The sequence below is a fragment of the Pan paniscus genome, chromosome X (genome assembly GCF_029289425.2).
Source record: "Pan paniscus chromosome X, NHGRI_mPanPan1-v2.0_pri, whole genome shotgun sequence".
Taxonomy (NCBI): domain Eukaryota; kingdom Metazoa; phylum Chordata; class Mammalia; order Primates; family Hominidae; genus Pan; species Pan paniscus.
Window position 1 is genome coordinate 101,509,132 of NC_073272.2, and position 19,402 is coordinate 101,528,533.

Below are 19,402 nucleotides of genomic sequence, written 5' to 3' on the forward strand. Positions count from 1 at the left end.
TCTATGATGCCAGTATTACCCTGATACCAAAAACAGACAAAGAGACATCCAAAAAAGAAAACTACAGGCCAAGATCTCTGATGAATATTGATGCAAAAATCCTCAACAAAATATAGCAAACAGAATTCAACACTACATTAGAACGATCATTCATCATGACCTAGTAGGATGTTTTTCCTGGGATGCAAGGATGGTTCAACATATACAAATTAATCAATGAGATACATCATAATAATAAAGGATTAAAAACCATATGATCATTTCAATTGATGCTGACAAAGCATTTGATATAATTCAACATTCCTTTGTGATAAAAATCCTCAAAAAACTGGGGATAGATGGAACATACTTCAACATAATAAAAGCCTTATACTACAGACCCACAGCTAGTATTGCAATGAATGGGCAAAAACTGAAAGGTTTTACTCTAAGATCTGGAACTTGACAAGGATGCCCAGTGTCAAAACTGTTATTCAGCATAGTACTAGAAGTCCTAGCTAGAGCAATCAGACAAAAAAAAAAAAAAATATATATATATATATATATAAAGGGCATCCAAATGGGAAAGGAAGAAGTCAAATTATCCTTGTTTGCAGATGATGATATGACCTTATACTTGGGAAAACCTATAGACTCCACAAGTAAACTATTAGAACTGATAAACAAAATCAGTAAATTTTCAGGAAACAAAATCAACATACAAAAAGGACTAGCATTTCTATATGCCAACAATGAACAATCTGAAAAAGAAATTAAAAAATAACTCAAATGCTTACTTCAGCAGCACATATACTAAAACTGGAATGATACAGAGAAAATTAGCATGGCCCCTGCACATGGATGACACACAAATTCATGAAGCATTCCATAGTTTTCATCTCATGCCAGTCATAATGGTGATTACTAAAAAGTCAAGAAACAACAGATGGTGGCAAGGCTGTGGAGAAATAGGAACACTATTACACTATTGGTGGGAATGCAAATTATTTCAACCATTGTGGAAGACAGTGCAGTGATTCTTAAGGATCTAGAACGAGAAATATCATTTGACCCAGAAATCCCATTACTGGATATATAGCCAAAGGATTATAAATCATTCTGCTGTAAAGACACATGCACATGTATGTTTATTGCAGCACTATTTACAACATCAAAGACATGGAACCAACCCAAATGTCCATCAATGATAGACTGGATAAAGAAAATGTGGTACATATACACCATGGAATACTATGCAGCCACATAAAGGAATGAGATCATGTTCTTTGCAGGGACATGGATGAAGCTGGAAGCCATAATCCTCAGCAAACTAACACATGAACAGAAAACCAAACACCGCATTTCTCACTCATAAGTGGGAGTTGAATAATGAGAACACACGGACACAGTGAGGGGAATAACACACATTGGGGCCAGTTGGGGGGTGGGGGCGAAAGGAGGGAGAGCATTAGGGCAAATAGCTAATACATGCAGGGCTTAAAACCTAGATGATGGGTTGATAGGTCCAGCAAACCACGGCACATATATACCTATGTAACAAACCTACATGTTCTGCACTTGTATTCTGGAATTTAAAGTAAAATTTAAAAAATTTAAAAAAGTAATCAAATTTACAATAGTCACACATAAAATTAAATACCTAGGCATTAACTTAAGCAAAGAAATGTAAGATCTCTGTAATGAAAACTGTAAAACACTGATGAATTATATTGAAGAGCACACCAAAAAATAGAAAAATATTCCATGTTCATGGATTGGAAGAATCAATATTGTTAAAATCTCCATAGGACCCAAAGCAATCTACAGATTCAAAGCAATCCCTATCAAAACACCAATGACATTCTTCACAGAGATAGAAAAAAAATCTCAAAATTTATATGGAACTACAGAAGACCCAGAATAGCCAAAGTTATCCTAAGTAAAAAGAACAAAACTGGAGGAATTGTTCCTCCATTGCCTGACTTCAAATTATACTACAGAGCTAAAGTAACCCAAACAGTGTGGTACTGGCATAAAAGCAGACACATAGACCAATGGAACAGAATAGAGAACCCAGAAACAAATCCACACACCTACAGTGACCTCATTTTTGAGAAAGGTGCCAAGGACATAATCTGGGGAAAAGATAATCTCATCAATAAACAGTGCTGGGAAAATTGGATATCCATATGCAGAAAAATGCAGCTAGACCCCTATCTCTATATACAAAATTCAAATCAAAATGCATTAAAGACTCAAATGTAAGACCTCAAACCATAAAATTACTACAAGAAAACATTGAGGAAAATCTCCAGGACACTGGTCTTGGCAAAGATTTCTTGAGCAATACCCCACAAGCACAGGCAACAACATAAAAACGGACAAATGGGATCATATCAAGTTAAAAAGCTTCTGCACAGCAAAGGATATAATCAACAAAGTGAAGAGACAATTCACAGAATGGGAGAAAATATTTTCAAACCACCCATCTGACAAAAGATTAGTAACCAGAATATAGAAGGAACTCAAAGAACTCCAATGGAAAAAATATCTAATAATCCAATCAAAACATGGGCAAATGATTTGCATAGACAGTACTCAAAACAAGACATACAAATGGCAAACATGCATATGAAAAGGTGTTCAACATAATTAATCATCAGCAAAATGCAACTCAAAGCTACAACGAAATAACATCTCACCCCTGTTAAAATGGCTTATATCTAAAAGACAGGCAATAGCAAATGCTGGCAAGGATGTGGAGAAAAGGGAATCCTCATACACTGTTGGTGGGAATGTAAATTAGTACAACTACTAAGGAGACCAGTTTGGAGGTTCCTCAAAAAACTAAATTGAGCTACCATATGATTCAGCAATCTCACCGCTGGGTATTTACCCCAAAGAAAGGAAATCAGTATATCAAAGAGATATCTGCACTGCTATATTTGTTGCAGCACTGTTTACAATAACTAAAATTTGGAAGCAACCGAAGTGTCCACCAACAGATGAATGGATAAAGAAAATGTGGTACATATACACAATGGAGTACTATTCAGCCATAAAATGAATGAGATTCAGTCATTTGCAACATCATGAATGGAACTGGAGATCATGTTAAGTGAAATAAACCAGGCACAGAAAGACAAACATTGCATATTCTCACTTATTTGTGGGATCTAAAAATCAAAACAACTGAATTCATGGACATACAGATTAGAAGGATAGTTACCAGAGGCTGGGAATGGTAGTGGGGGGTTGGTGGTGAGGTAGAGATGGTTAATGGGCACAAAATAAACAGAATGAATAAGCCTAGTATTTGATAGCACAACAAGGTGCTTATTGTCAGTAATAACCATATATTTTTAAATAATGCAAACAGTAATTGGGTTGTTTGAAACTCAATGGATAAATTAGGGGATGGATACCCCATTCTTCATGATGTGCTTATTTCACACTGCATGCCTGTATCAAAACATCTCATGTATCCTACAAATATATACACCTACTATGTACCCATGAAAAGTAAAGGCCGGGCATGGTGGCTCATGCCTGTGATCCCAGCACTTTGGGAAGCCAAGGTGGGTGGATCACAAGGTCAAGAGATTGACCCATCTTGGCCAACATGGTGAAACCCCATCTCTACTAAAATACACACACACACACACACACACACACACACACACACACACACACCCCCCACAATTAGCTGGGCGTGGTGGTGCGCGCCTGTAGTCTCAGCTATTTGGGAGGCTGAGGCAGGGGAATCGCTTGAACCCGGGAGGTGGAGGCTGCAGTGAGCCGAGATTGCGCCACTGCACTCCAGCCTGGTGACAGGGCAAGACTCCATCTCAAAAAAAAGAGTAAAAATTAAAAAGAAAGTAAATAAATATTATTTTTTGATTACAATATAACTTATTACAGAAGAACCATTTCTTTTAAGGAAACAAAAGGAAACTATTAAAGGTTCAAGAATTCCTAAAATTTAACACTTATTTCTCTCCTAGATCAACCCTTAATTCCAGACTTCTCCACTATTAACAGTCAAAGTTTGAAACTGACACTCAAGTTCATAAATATCAATGCTTTTTTTTTAAACACACCCTTTCATGACTGGGGCTCCAGATCATTTCCATGAAGCCTATGAAAATACTAGTGCTCCTATAACTTTTCGTTTAGAATGGTGTTGCCTAGACTTACTTCCTTTGACTCATTTCCTCAAACAAGTTCTTGGTCTCTCTTTTTTTTTAATCAAATGGCATAATATTCCTAGGATTAAAATCTCAGTCATTCTTCTCCCCAGAAAATTATTGACTCATATCAATTCTAGCTTATAACATTTTTCAACATCTACCTTTTCCTTTTAATTCATAACACTACCTAGTTCAGGCCCTCAGTGTCTTGGGTATCATATAGCTTTATTGTTATGTATTGAGCTTAGTTTCAAAGTATTATGGTAGATATTTTTGAGAGATAAGAAAGAACAAACATTTAATGAGGGCCTCTATATGTCAAAAATGATAGATTATCCCTTTAGACCTTAAGACAAATGTGCAAGGTAAGTGGCACATTTGTCTGAATGTTCAAAAATTTTGAAGAATAGAAAATTAGGATTCAGTGAAATCAAAATAACTTGTCACGTCATTTGGGTTTAGCTGGAACTTAACTTTGCGTTATCTTGACTCTTTTCATTATGCATACATAACGGTTCCACATGTTGGAGATGACAAACTACGTGATGCAATTCCTAATTTCATGAAATTGACAATTTAGTAAGGAAGATGAGATGTGTACCGAAAGAACTATGATCCCAACACCAACATGGTCTAAGTGTTATAAGACACAAGAAGGTACAGTGTGCTCCTGCTGAGGAATTTGGGGGAAAAAAAGGTTTCTGGAGTAGAACTGATTTTGAGCGAAACTTTAAAAGATATGTAAAATTCAAACAAAAAGAGTGGAATAAAAGTATTTCAGGGGAGGCAAGAGTATGAAGGATAATAACAGAAAGCTTAGAATAAAGCCAAGTCATGATGGGCTTCACAAGGGCATATGGACTTAACTCTGCATTCAACAGGTGGAAAGGAGTGACTTAAAGTGGGTATATCAGGGGTCAGTTTCAGGCTTCAGGATTGAACCAGAAGAAGGGTAGTGGGCACAGAATGGAAGGAAAGAATAGAAGAGGTATATCAAAACTAGAGGGTATTAAAGCTTGAGTTTAGAGCTTGCTATGAATACAACAATCCTTTAGATTTATTACACTTTTTTTTTTTTTTTTTTGAAACAAGGTCCTACCCTTTACTCGGGCTGGAGTGCAGTGGCGCAATCATGGCTCACTGCAGCCTCCACCTCCTGGGCTAAGCGATTATCCCACCTCAGCCTCCCATGTAGCTGGGACTACAGGCACACACCACCATGCTCAGCTAATTTTTTTATTTTTTGTAGAGACGGGGTTTCACCATGTTGCCTAGGCTGGTCTCAAACTCCTGGGCTGAAATAATCTGCCTGCCTCTGCCTCTGCCTCCCAATGTACTGGGACTACAGGTGGGAGCCACTGTGCCCAGCCTAGATCTATTACATTTAAGCTTAAGTAATGTTGTTCCTGATGCAGGAGATGGAGCTTTGACTTTACATGAAACAAATTCGTCTACAATTGTCAATGCCAAATTCTCTTTGTGGGTGTAATAAAATAAATGTGTTGATGCTCTGATTTCAGTAATTGAAAATTAAAATACATGAAAATATGAAATTATAAAAGATACTGGAGTGATGATTCACATTTACAATGTACTTAAAAGGTAGACTGTGAGTTCTGCAAGGAGAAAATAATGGAAAAAAAGAAAAATTAAAATGTACTTAAACGGATTTATCCAAATTTTTTCTAAGTAGCATGCTTTCCTAATTCAGTCAAATGGTTTATATCTACTCATATATTCAGGAACAAATCCTAATGTAAAAATAATTAATCAATCAGGGTTTTCTATCACATCCAAACACATAGCTTTTCAAAATCATACATGCTGAATTAAAATCAAAGTATCTGTGGGTGGTTCAATTCATCCATAAGTGATTCTTATGATCAGTTAGGATGGGAATCGTTGCCCTACAGGACAGGCTTAGACTCTTACAGATAACAGCTGTCCAACATCTATTTGGTGACTAAGCTGATTGATATAAAAGTCTTGCCATCTAGAATGGTACTTATCAAGCTAAATTATGCTTTAGTCTAACATGAAGAGATTTTTGAAAAAAAAAAAGGATATATAAATGTACATCTTTTTTGCACTACTTCAAATCTACTTAATTCTCCGAAGTTGAGGCTAAATAATCTCTGCTTTTGGCCTATATTTGGCCGTAATCTCTTAGTCAAACTAGTCATTTCGTTCAACCTTCCACCACGGTTGTTTTCAAGCCTAGCTGCACAGCAGAATCACCAATTAAAACATACCAGTGCCCAGGATCCACTCCAGACTAATTAGAATCTCTGAGAGCGGTTCCCAGTCATATTTTACTATTTGTTTTGTTTCTTAAAGCTTCCCAGGTGATACAACAAGGGTAAGTATAAACCTTCTTCTAAAATGACAATCCTTCAATATTTTAAGACAGCATTATTTATTTAGGACATATTTATTCTTCCCTCCCTCTCTGCCCTATTTGTGAATTAATCCCAGTATGTCATAATTTCTAATCCTTTTTTAGTGTTATTAGTTTGCCTAAATCCCTGCCACTCATAAGGTATAACCTAAACACAATCACTTTAATACTGTAATAACAACAAATAAGTAAAATGGGACCACCTTTTTCACCCTGCTATTAACTAGCTGTGTGACTAAGAACATATCACAGCCTTTCAGATTTCTGTTTCTACCTGACTTTATATGGGTTGATGGAGATCAATGAAAAAATATATTTTAGATGGGAATATATACGGAAGCAAAATTTTGGTGGGGTACTTATTTTTTTTAATTGTGGTAAAATCCATGTAAAATTTACTATCTCAACCATTTTAAGTGTACAGTTCAGTAGTATTAAGTATATTTAACTCCTTATTTTGAGTATTTATCTTCTATTAATACAGTCTACAATAGCTTCACCATTTTTTGGTGGTCATATCATACTGTTGACTCATGCTCAGCTAACTTTCGATTAAATACGTGGTTCTTTTTGATCTAGAACTGGTTAAAATATATCCCTCTAGGACATAGTTAGATAGAAATTCTTCTGGATCCCAAAACAGATCTAATATATACTTATATTTTTTATTTTAAGTTTCACCTTCTTAGAGTCAAACAACCATTTCCAGGCTTTCAAGATCTTTTTGGATCTTCTAGAATCTGCCACCAGGAGGCTCATGGAAGGGGGGGTTTCCACTGAGAACAAACTTATAAAATGGGTGTTGTTTTCCAGAGGCTACTGTACACTGCCACATTCTCCTCAGGTTGCATTTCCTCTAAATTTGACATGAATTTGATGATGTCCACTTTCTAAAAGTCATACCTAAGACTTGGAGAGGTTAAACAGTTTGCCCAAAGTCACACAGTTGGTAAGTGTCAAAGCCAGGATTCAAATCTAAGTCTGCCCAAGATTTCCCTGAGCTCACTCTTAGAAAGGCTAGGCCTTTTTTTTTTTTTTTCTGAGATGGAATCTTGCTATGTCATCCAGGCTGGAGTGTAGTGGTGTGATCTTGGCTCACTGCAACCTCTGCCTCCGGGGTTCAAGTGATTCTTCTGCCTCAGCCTCCCAAGTAGCTGGACTACAGGCGTGCACCACCATGCCCGACTAATTTTTGTATTTTTAGTAGAGACGGGATTTCATTATGTTGGCCAGGCTGGTCTTAAACTTCTGACCTCAGGTGATCCGCCTGCCTTGGCCTGCCAAAGTGCTGGGATTACAGGCAAGGCTAATCTTAAAAAGAGACTTGATCTCCAGGCTTGACATATGTAAGAAACATATGTCTGATTCACAAGAGATGCTAAATGTTTCTTTCGATCCACCCGACCCCCAACCCCCACTATTTGAGACATGATTTTTGGACTCCCAGAAAAAAATGACCAATAGCCAATTCTGGAAGTCAAGAGGAAACTGGTGACAATATAGATGTCTTTCAGCCTGTTTCAGGGTGACAGCTTAGAGGAAAGGCCAGCCTCAGGGAGCAGATGTTCAATTAGAGGATAGGTGAGCAGATAATGTTGACTGTGAGGAAGATGACTGGGACAGGAACTAATGTTTACTGAGAACTCACTACCTGCCAGGAATAAAACTGTTCTGGCATAGAATTGGGACTTAGGAGCTGATTCTAGTAGAAATGGGAACCAAGGGATAGCTGAAGAAACTTGGGGGCATCTTCCTCTCTTTTCTTCTTTATACTCTCACCATGTCTTTTCTCTTCCTTAACTGATTAGAATATGAAATAAATCTATTTTTATTGGTTGGTTGTTAAGTGTGGGTTTATACTGATTCTTAATTCCAATAGTAAGAGTTATAAAAAGCATTAGGATGAGAGAGACTGCATTAGTTTTCACCCTGCTATTAACTAGCTGTGTGACTAAGAACATATCACAGCCTTTCAGATTTCTGTTTCTACCTGACTTTATATGGGTTGATGGTGATCAATGAAAAAATATATTTTAGATGGGAATATATACGGAAGCAAAATTTTGGTGGGGTACTTACAGAGGACCCAAACACCTAGCTGCTTCCAAATACGAAGCACAGAAGATGATTTAAAGTTTTAAGCAGCTATACAGTTAACACAAACCTTTAAGGGCCTAAAAAATCAAAGGGTCTCAATATTTCTTCTCTTACTCTTCCATTATCTTTATTTTCTTGTCTATGTCCTAACCCTAAAGCTGGTTCTCTCCAAAATATCTCTTTGTAAAGATCTATGAGGCATTTCTATTACCAAGTGTAATATTTTAATGATTGCAACTAGAATTAAAAAGAAATTTTTCTGCAAAATTAGTATTTTGGTTATGATTTAGGTACAACAGTTGAGTTTTCCCCAATGATAAATGTACAAAATTCATGGCAGATGGTCTTTTATCTTTCAATCTAATTAAGAAAGAAATTAGGAGAGCTAGGGTTAAAAATATAAACAGATTACACATTAGAATATCAAATGACAATATACTGAATATTGTGAAGTATGATTTCAAGTCTCATCTGGAAAAAATACATGTCTTTGAAAATGGTATGGTAAATACTTCCTGGTTAATTTTAGGCATATTTTTTCAATATTTCTAGCCTAGAATTTTTCAACTGTTCTTCATTCCCTGGTACATTTGAATTTTTTTATGCTACTATAAACTTGGAAAAGAGATAAGGATAGAGGAGCAAGTTTTTTTTTGTTTTTTGAGATGAAGTCTCACTCTGCCGCCCAGGCTGGAGTGCAGTGGTGAGATCTTGGCTCACTGCGACCTCTGCCTCCCGAGTTCAAGTGATTCTCCTGCCTCAGCCTCCCAAGTAGCCAGGATTACAGGCATGTACCACTGTGACCGGCTAATTTTTGTAATTTTAGTAGAGATGGGGTTTCACCATGTTGGCCAGGCTGGTATCGAACTCTTGACCGCAGGTGATCCACTCATCTCGGCCTCCCAAAGTGCTGGGATTACAGGCGTGAGCCACCGTGCCCGGCCAAGGAGCCTACTTTAGTGAAACTTGGTATTGAGATCTTAATGACACAAAGGCATGCTCTCAAATATGAAGTGGAATATACCATCTTTAAAATATACAGGAATTTCTGATGCTGATATCATTTATTTCCATTTTAACATGAAACAAAAGCAATGGGGAATAAGAAAGTACTATCAAAACCTAGGTTCAAAATGGGAAGATAACCTATATCTGATAATGAAGTAAGGGTTTAAAAATAATAAGATGTGGAAAAGATAAGACCAATGTTTACTAGATGGTCCCATTTATACTCAGGGTATAAGAGGGTAAAATTGCTTTGCAATGCTGTGCTTTGTGGTAATAAGAAACTATTCAAGTTGCCAACTGTTAACAAATTAAGCATGACTTTTAAATATATATTACTTTCCATAAATACATCAGAAAGTTCTTCAGAGTGGAGAAATATGGTCATATAACAAAACTATGACCTATACGTACAGAGTTTCAATTTGGGATGATGAAAAAGTTCTGGAGATGGACAGTGGTGAAGCTTGCTTGGCAATGTAAATGTAGTTAATGCCACTGAATTTCACACTTAAAATGGCAAAGTTTATGGTGTGCATATTTTACAATAAAACATAAAATAAAATATTGAAAAAAATAAAAGATAAAAGCATCTGAATCACTGCATGAAGGACAGCTGCCCTGTAGAGTCAACCTGCTGCTCAGAGGAAACTGCATGAGCAAGTGATGGTTGTTTTGCTACCATGACATAAACAATCCACTTCTGAATAACATTTATGATGGTTATTTGAAATGAAATGGTAGTTTTGTGACAAATTATAAATGGGATCTGATCAGAGAGCTCATATATTCCAGTAATGTATTTGATTACATTTAAGTGTGGCTTCAGCATTTGGTGGGAGAAATGAATAAACTCCAATTTTCTATAAATAAGAGTGTTTTACCTCTTCATTTCCCTCTTACAAGAAATGTTTTCATGACCTAAGAAAATAAATCTTTCATAATAATTTGTAATGGGGAGAAAAACTATGACCTACAGTACTGGGATGTTGGAAAAAAATAAATAAGATTCTGAGTTGGTCAAACAGATTCAAATCCCATCTTTACCCACAACTATATAGCCTTCAGCAAATTATGTAACCACTATGGACCGTTTTTTATTTCACCTAAAAGGTACAGAAATACAATGTGTAATTTTTAATTCTAGGATTTGGTGAATGTTAAATGAAATAATTTTTAAAATGTTCAACACATGTAGGCACTTGATAAAGTATGCTTGTTCACTAATCCAGAAGCTTTGCATTTTTTACTTAATATTATACATAATCATTTTATTTAGACCAGAGTTATTTTAGAGGTCATCTAGTTCATGGTTTCTGAAACTTGGCACTATTGTCACTTTGGGCTGGATAACTGATTGTGGTGAGGAGCCTGTCCTACGCATTATAGGATATTTGGCAGCATCTTTGGCCTCTGCCAATCAGATGCCGGTAGCATTCCATAGTTGTGACAACCAAAAATATCTCCAGACAACGTCAAATATCCCGTGAGGCAAAACTGCCTCCAGTTTAGAACCAATCCAATGTCCTCATTTCATAAATGAGGAAGCTAAGGCCCAGAGAGGTAATAGGAATTAAAGAATTGAGGGAGGTAAAATGTAAAACATGATTCTAGACTCAGGTGGATTCGGTCTATCAAAAAATTCTAGTAGTCTGGGAAGAGACAATAGTAATAGAGGGATGTTCTTAAGTCAGTAAGATGCAATTAGGAGTACTAATAGGTCACATTCTATGGACTTGGGCATTACTAAAATTCCTTATGTTGATATAAAATACTCAATTCAGTTTGTACCAGAATATCTGCCTTCAATGATATAAAAAGCAAAGAGATTGCCTTGACAGAAACTTACTTTTTAGCTACTTTTGTTGGATTGTGCCTACTCCAAATAGCAGCACTATTATGTGAAAGTAAAGTAACATTAACTTCTGCATTCAAAAGTGCAGCTGAGTGTGAAATCCAAATTATCATATTTGAAACTTTCTAATTAATGCTACTACATAACAACAGGCAATTTAAGATGAAATGCATTTTTATGACAAAAATAAAACATTTATGGCTTGAGTGAGAATAATGAATTTGGTCCACCCGTGCTTATGGAATTGTAAACCATGCAGGATCTCTGAGGAAAGGAACCAGAAAATTACCATATTTCTTCAGTTCCGGGCAAGATAATTCTCTGTTCATTCCAATTAAATGTTCTTTGTTAACCCCAAAGTTTAAGCTATTCAAATTAGGTGACTCTATTTTAGATATAACTGGTTATATTTAATAAAGTGAATCTCACTTGCATTTGTTAAATGACAATTAGGTTGAGTTGCACAAAACCCCAAATTTCCTCCTCAGGATAACCCGTCAGATGTTTATGGGAAAAACTTGCTATTAGATGTCTTAATGCTTTGCTGAAGTGGGAAGTTCACAGGCCAACTGATCTTGATGCAAAAACATCTAGCATTATAAAGGATTCGTTGTATACCCTATTTTAATAAAGTAACAAAAATGGAGCAAACTTCAGGACTGGCTGCAATATCATAAACATAAATCTCATTCTCAGTCACAGATTTAAAGTCAGGCATTACAAAATCTGAGAAATAATCATTTTAATTGTGCAAAGAGCACATGTGCTATATTTTCCATGATTACACTTTTAAACTCCCTCAAGCATTCTTGATTAAATAGAATTAAAAAAAACTGACTTGACCTTTGCAATCTTTTAACACCATCACAATCTTAGAAAAGAATGAGCAGAGCACAGCACTAAGTTATAGGATACTGGGGAACTGAGTTAACCTACACAAAATGTTTTAACTCTTTTTCCCCTAAAGGTCACACTCTGTTTAAGGAATTTTCATGAATAATAGCTGTGGTAGAAATGCAGATCTGTACCTCTCAGCATGATGACCACTCACAGCTATAACGCTATCTAGTGTCCTTAGCTTTTCAGTTTATAAGACTAACACCTGACTTATGAGTTTGCCAAGTTTTAGCTACTTTACACAGTTATCACAATCAAAGAAATAATGAAGGGTTTCCCATGGCATGTTAACAATTACATATTACAACAGAATTAACAAAATAATTGGGAGTACTAGTTATATGTTTAACATTTACATTGTCTTTATTTAAACCAAGTCCTTTACCTTCATAATCATAAGCACTTTGTAGCTAGCCAGCTCAGGGTTCATGCTTGTGAAGTCAGAAACTGAATTAAGGTACTGTGTAAATCCATTAATACACCTGATCCCATGACAGCTACTTTGCATCAGAAAGCCACCAAATACATGGCATTCATTCCAACAGGTTAGTAAATGTGAATGAATCTGCAAGGCTGGTTTCAGATGAGAAAGAATCAAAGTTTTTATCCTAACTGATATGTAATAAATATAGTAGGGGGTATGCTTTAGTCTTTACAACAAGCTTAGTTAGTATTTTCACACACTGAAATCTAATAGAGAGGATCACAAACGAACAAATAATAATTTACCTCTCTCCAGATATCTCCACCTGCCAAATGCAGATAATTAAAAACTAATTCTGTAACAGTTTACTATTCTTCCGTCACACCAACATTAGATTTACAGTATAATTTGCTTTACTGTGCCTGTAGTATATAAAATACTATGAGCTACAGAGTACAGATTTATAATAAACAATGGAATGGTCCTGTGGCTCAGGATTCTGACTAGTAACATTTAAAACTGCATTCCTTCCCTTATTTAAATATTTTATAATTTTACTATCAAGCACTATTATTGAGTTGTTTAGTATAGCTGTGTTTAATTTGTCCGTATATCCTTAACACTAAGCATAGTGCCTGGCACACACACATAGAAGTGTTCAATAAATGATTCCTGAATACATGAAAGGTTACCCACTAGATTTTCTTTTTCTTTCTTTTTTTGTTTGAGATGGGGCATCGCTCTGTTGCCCAGACTGGAGTGCAGTGGCACTATCTCCGGTCACTGCAACCTCCCACTCCCAGGTTCAAGTGATTCTTCTGCCTCAGCCTCCTGAGCAGCTGTGACTATAGGCATGTGCCACCACGCCCAGCTAATTTTTTGTATTTTTAGTACAGACAGGGTTTCACCGTGTTAGCCAGGATGGTCTCCATCTCCTGACCTCGCGATCTGCCCGCCTCCGCCTTCCAAAGTGTTGGGATTACAGGCGTGAGCCTCCGCGCCCAGCCTACCCACTAGATTTTCTTATGGTGGTCTTACTATCATTTGACTTGAAACTTTACTGAATAATATGGAGACAAATGATAGTCTTGTTAGGGCATTGCTACACAAACGGATTAATAGCTAAATAAAAAGCCAGAAGGTCTTCCAATCTAAAACAGGATAAATTTGATATATTTTTTCTTAAAAGGAAGAGGTAAATAAGCAATATTTTTTTTTACTATGAATATATCAGAACATTATTCCTGGGTGAAAATTCACTTTTGAGCCATTAAACATTTTTGAAAAATGAAATATGAAGTGTCCTACAAAAATCTCATAATTCCCTTTACTGTGAATTCTGAGTGTATATGTGTCTTTTCAGATGGCATTTCTTTTCTTTCTTTGTTCTATTTCTAGGTTTACTGCTCAATGTCCCATTTGTAATCTTTGAAAGCTTCTAATATTCCCTGCTTGCTAGTTTCTAATCTCCATTGACATTTGTTCATTATCCACCCCAAGACAGATGAAATCCTCAAGAATAACAGCTACAGTTCAAAATGGATCAGCAAATGCTTTTCCAAACCACTTTTAATGATCCTATAAGGAGTGGATTTGCAATAACTGAATCTTGACAATTCTTTGACATCTTTTAGGGCAATCTCTTTAACTAGGACTTAAACAAGCAAAAGATACTGGCACACCACCAAGTAACATTTTCCTTTCTTCTCCTTTATCTGCCATCATAATTGACAACCATTTATGGCATATATATATATATTCTATATATAGAGAGAGATTATATATATATATACAGAGAGAGAGAGAGAGAGAGAGAGAAACAAAAATATTTTGAGGCCTAATAGTGTTTCGAACAGTGCAATATATAAAATGTTTGCCATTTGTTAAGTGAAAAGGTGAGAGAATTTTAGTTTGGACTGAATAGTGAATGAAGGATATATAGCTAAAATGAAATGGTAAGAGAGAATTTTTAGGTTAACAATTATATTTGGTTTTTCATATGCTAGTAAATTGTCTCATCACTAACTCAACATAGATCTCATTATTCATTGAATGTCAGGTGATAACTATCAGAAAAGGTTTCTTACGATTTATGAGTTATTGTTCTAGTGCACAGCCATGGAAATGTGATTGAAAGACTATCAATCAGAACAGCAAAATCATAGTTGATATTTTCAGATCTGAAATCAACCCTCGGAGTGTGGGTAGTTTTACTCCCTTATTTCAAAAATGTCAAAACCCAAATCGAGAGGGCATGGGGCCTGTTCAGGGTCACAAAGTCCAGTGAATTAATTAGCAGGTGAACCTATGTTAACTGCATCACACTCCTATGCCAGGGTGCTCCTCATTTTACTGCCTACAGCAATAATGTAAGTAAGGTATTGCTCCTACTTTATGAAATTAGCTCTCTGAAAGCCTTTAATATTTGCATATATTAAAAGATACTGCAAACAAACCAGTTACATCTCCAGGCAAAAAGCCATATTTTTTTTTCCCACGAGATACTGGTCTTAAACCTTACTGTGAACAGACGATGAGAGCCAAATTGAATTGTGATCTTGATGCCTATAAAACTGCTCTTGCCTACTAGCTGGTTATGGACATAAAGGTTGATATATTTTTAAAATCCAGATTTCATGTTTCCATCCATTAAGGCTGATTGAAGACACTAAATGGAGTCTTTCAAAGGTTGACTTTAGTAAGAGAGTTGATAAATAAAACATTACAGTGTATTTCTAACTTCCATATTTAATAAGTGGCATTTATGTAATGTGCCTATACAAATATTGTAAGGGATTTTTTTTCTACTTTGCCATTCCTCCAAAGTGAAAGGTGTGAAAGGTTATGGAATAGCACCCAGGGATATATCATTTAAGAATGTGAAGAAGAGATTATTTTTATGCGATAATTTTAATGGAGTATCTTCCTAAGAAAAAGGAACTTTCCTCTATTTTGGTGTCCACAATCTTTCACTTTTGAGGCAAGTTAGCAACATAAGGTAACACAGCAAATTCTGGAAATTAATTACGAAATTTACATGGCAAAATGCTTTACTGGGATGCTCTGCAGTGGAATGGTCTCCACCAGCTAAGAACATTTCCCAAACTGCTTTAAAACACATTTCAATGGCAAATTTTACAGTTTGCTATTAGTAGGCTGTTTACAACTATACAGAACTTTGTGTGAATACCGCTTATATTGATACAGTCAAGAAATACCTTTTTATGTTAGGAGTAATATGTGTTGGTAGGTACAACAGAACTTATTAAAGCCAAACCACCTTAAAGATGGACCTGTAAATCTTGCTTTACTAGGTCACATCCTCAAATAGCCAAAGAAAACTCTCCAAAGTGATTCCTAAAATCTGTACTTCTGCCACACTCTCTTCCTCTTTCCCTAGTAGAGTCCCCTCCACCAGACCTTACCTTCCTAAAATCCGACAGATCCTACTTTAAAGCTCAAGTATACACTTGTAACCTGCCCAAATTTCTAACGCCATCTCTCTGTAAATATTCTACTTCGAGTTTCTACACTGCAGGACGTTGAACACCAAAGGGGGTTTACTCCCCCTTATTTCTTCGGTATTTCCTCTTTTATCTCCGCCCCTTTCTCCATCGGTCCCCCTTCCCTTATCCTTGACCCTCTTGGCCCACAGCATTTCTATCTTGCCTCCTCTCTCTTCCAAATCACACCTCAGCTTCCTACAGCACACTAAGGTGTCCTGGCTGGGAGAGAAATTATGTGGTATTTTTTTTTCCCTTCAAACTCCTGCCTCATGAGTACCTGCAATTCTTTTGCCTGGGGGCCCCCATCCTTTACAGGTGGGAGAGGTAGGGAAGGCCCTCTCTGCTTCAGTCCATCTTGCACACTCGGGGCTAATACGGCGGGGCGGGGCGGGGCGAGCTTGGCCTTTACTGCGCCACGGCAGGTGGGGGGTGGGGCAGTGGCGAACCGCGCCCAGCCCAATCTCGGACGGGCTGAAGAGAGGCAGCGAAGGAGATGGGGCCGCCCCCGCACCCCGGGACGGGAACTCACCTTCTCTGAGGCAAGGGCGGGTGTCTACTTTAAAACTACTGCCCCCCCTCCCCGCCGCCGCCATAGTGGAGCCGCCGCCGCCGCCGCCGCCGCCGCCGCCGTCGCCACAGCCACCGGCAGGCGGGCAGGCAGGGGCGGAGGTGGCGGAGGAGGCAGGAACAATTACTGCCGCCGCCGCCGCCGCCGCCGCGCAGGCGGTGTAGGAGGAGGAGGAGGCGGCAGAGACGGTAGCTTCCTGAGGGGAAGACTCCGCCGCCAGCGGGGTGACTGTGCTCGGCGCCGCCGCCATCGCAGCGAGGCGCGCGGACAATTGCACTTGCGTCTCGATTCCGTAAAGCTCCTTTAGCCCCGCCTTCCGTTAGCCCCACCCCCTTTGTTCCTCTTTTCAACGCTTCAGCTCGAGCCTCGTTCTCGCTCCTCAGTCCACCAATCGGAGAGCTTTAAGCCCGCCGGCCGTTTCCCCCTCCCCCACTGCCTTGCGTCACCCCACCTCCCTTTGGAGGGGAAGCAACGACGGCCAAGGGCAAAGGGCAAAAAGCGCGGGATGTGAAAGCACGTGCGCCTCGCACAGTGAGGCTTCTTTGGCGAGCTAATCTAAAACCAATTTAAGAGGAAAAAATGTCTGGAAACCTATTGATCTCACCTCCAAAATATCTCTGAAATATATCTTCACCTGGTTTTTTTTTCTCTTTCTTTCTTTTTTTTTTTTTTTTTTGAGGGAGAGTCTCGCCCTGTAGCCCAGGCTGGAGTGCAGTGGTGCGATCTCACTCACTGCTACCTCTGCCTCCCGGGTCCTGGTTCAAGCAATTTTGCCTCAGTGTCCCGAGTAGCTGGGATTACAGGCATGTGCCACCATGCCCAGCTAATTTTTGTTTTTTAATAGAGATGGGGTTTCACTATGTTAGCCAGGCTAGTCTTGAATTCCTGACCTCATGATCCACCTGTCTCGGCCTCCCAAAGTGCTAGGATTACAGGCGTGAGCCACCACGCCTGGCCCCTGGCTTTCTTAAAGCACTTAGTACAGAGAATAGAACAGAAGCTTTCATTCTGACACATTGTTTTCGTGGCCTCTTAAAGGACTGCCTATCTATCGATCTGCCCATCTTAATTACAATAACTTCCTGTGAATTCAGCACCCAATAGAAGTACTAGAATATTACTGATCACTTAAATCTCATCTTGTCCCCCCAACCTCTCCTCTCAAAGAGACCAATATCCTGATTTATATTTATTATTTCTTTGCATTTTAACATATATTCTTATCACATAGATATGTGCCTAAATAGTGTTGTTTAGTTTTGATTGTTTTCAATTTTCACAAATATTTATATCTTTTTCTAGGTAGCATTCTGGGACTTGTTTCTGCTTTTTTTTCCCTCAAGCAATACTCCCACGTCAGCCTCTGGAGTAGCTGGGATTACAGGAAGGAGCCACCATGCTTGGCCTGGGACTTGTTTCTTTCACGCAACATTCTAAGATTCATCTATGTTGTTGCTTGTAGCTGTAGTTATGCACTGTCGATGCTGTAGGATATCTCACCCTTTTCCTTATTGATGGGCACACCTCCTGGTGCCTTTGTGCAAGTCTCTCTTAAGTATTCTCTCCTTTCCAGTCTTAGATCCATTGCTGTATTTCAAGTCCTCATGATATATGGTCAGAAGTATGGCATCTACCCCACTGGTCTTCTTTCCTCTGATCTCAATCCCTCCAATCTATTACCAAGTTGTTGCCAGTCGTCACTGGCTGTCCAGTGCTTATTGGACAAAGTCAAAAGACACAGTTTTGCCCTGTTAGTCTCCCCATTCACCTCTTTGACCTCATCTCTTTCCACTGTCCCCATCTCTCCCCTCTGCTTTTACTTTGATTTAGCAATCCCTAAATCTTCTTAGATTCCTGTGAAGACCGCCAGGCGCGGTGGTTCACGCCTGTAATCCCAGCACTTTGGGAGGCCGAGGCGGGTGGATCACGAGGTCAGGAGATCGAGACCATCCTGGCTAACACAATGAAACCCTGTCTCTACTAAAAATACAAAAAAATTAGCTGGGCGTGGTGGGGGGCGCCTGTAGTCCCAGCTACTCAGGAGGCTGAGGCAGGAGAATGGCTTGAACCCGGGAGGCGGAGCTTGCAGTAAGTCGAGATTGTGCCACTGCACTCCAGCCTGGGCGACAAAGCGAGACTCCATCTCAAAAAAAAAAAAAAAAAGATTCCTGTGAAGACCATGTTATTTCATGATGTAATGTTACTATATATGTTCTTCTCTCTTCCTGAAACACCTTTTCCCCCACATTAGGCACTTGCCTAATGAAATCCTATACACCCTTAGAAACCCAGACAACACATCACCTCACCAAGTAACCTGTTCTGTCTCTCCTTAGAGTTATTTTCACCTTCTTCTGTGCTACATCTATATCTGGTGTGTATTTTTATTGTAATGAATTATATACTTTGTACTTCTCAAGAACCTGGGACCATTTGAGACAAAAGACAGCGTCTTATTTTCCATGACTCATGCTCCAGCCCAG

General features: G+C 38.3%; 1 protein-coding gene and 1 non-coding gene across 7 annotated transcripts in view; one reads left to right on the forward strand and one right to left on the reverse strand.

Moving 5' to 3' along the window:
- Positions 1-17,834, reverse strand: part of ZMAT1 (zinc finger matrin-type 1) — a 50,399-nt gene extending 32,565 nt beyond the window's left edge. For 2 of the 6 annotated variants that reach the window (XM_034949483.3, XM_034949482.3), the window contains exon 1: positions 16,629-17,834. In XM_034949483.3, coding sequence (XP_034805374.2) covers positions 16,629-17,169 — 541 coding nt within the window. In that variant the 5' untranslated portion in view covers positions 17,170-17,834. The remainder of the gene's footprint in view (positions 1-16,628) is intronic. The other 4 variants (XM_055106265.2, XM_034949485.3, XM_034949484.3 and 1 more) reach the window with 3 other exon arrangements.
- LOC112438514 (U6 spliceosomal RNA) lies at positions 769-875 on the forward strand. The gene has a single exon (XR_003026930.1). It is a non-coding gene; the product is annotated as a U6 spliceosomal RNA (small nuclear RNA).
- Positions 17,835-19,402: the final 1,568 nt, after the last annotated feature.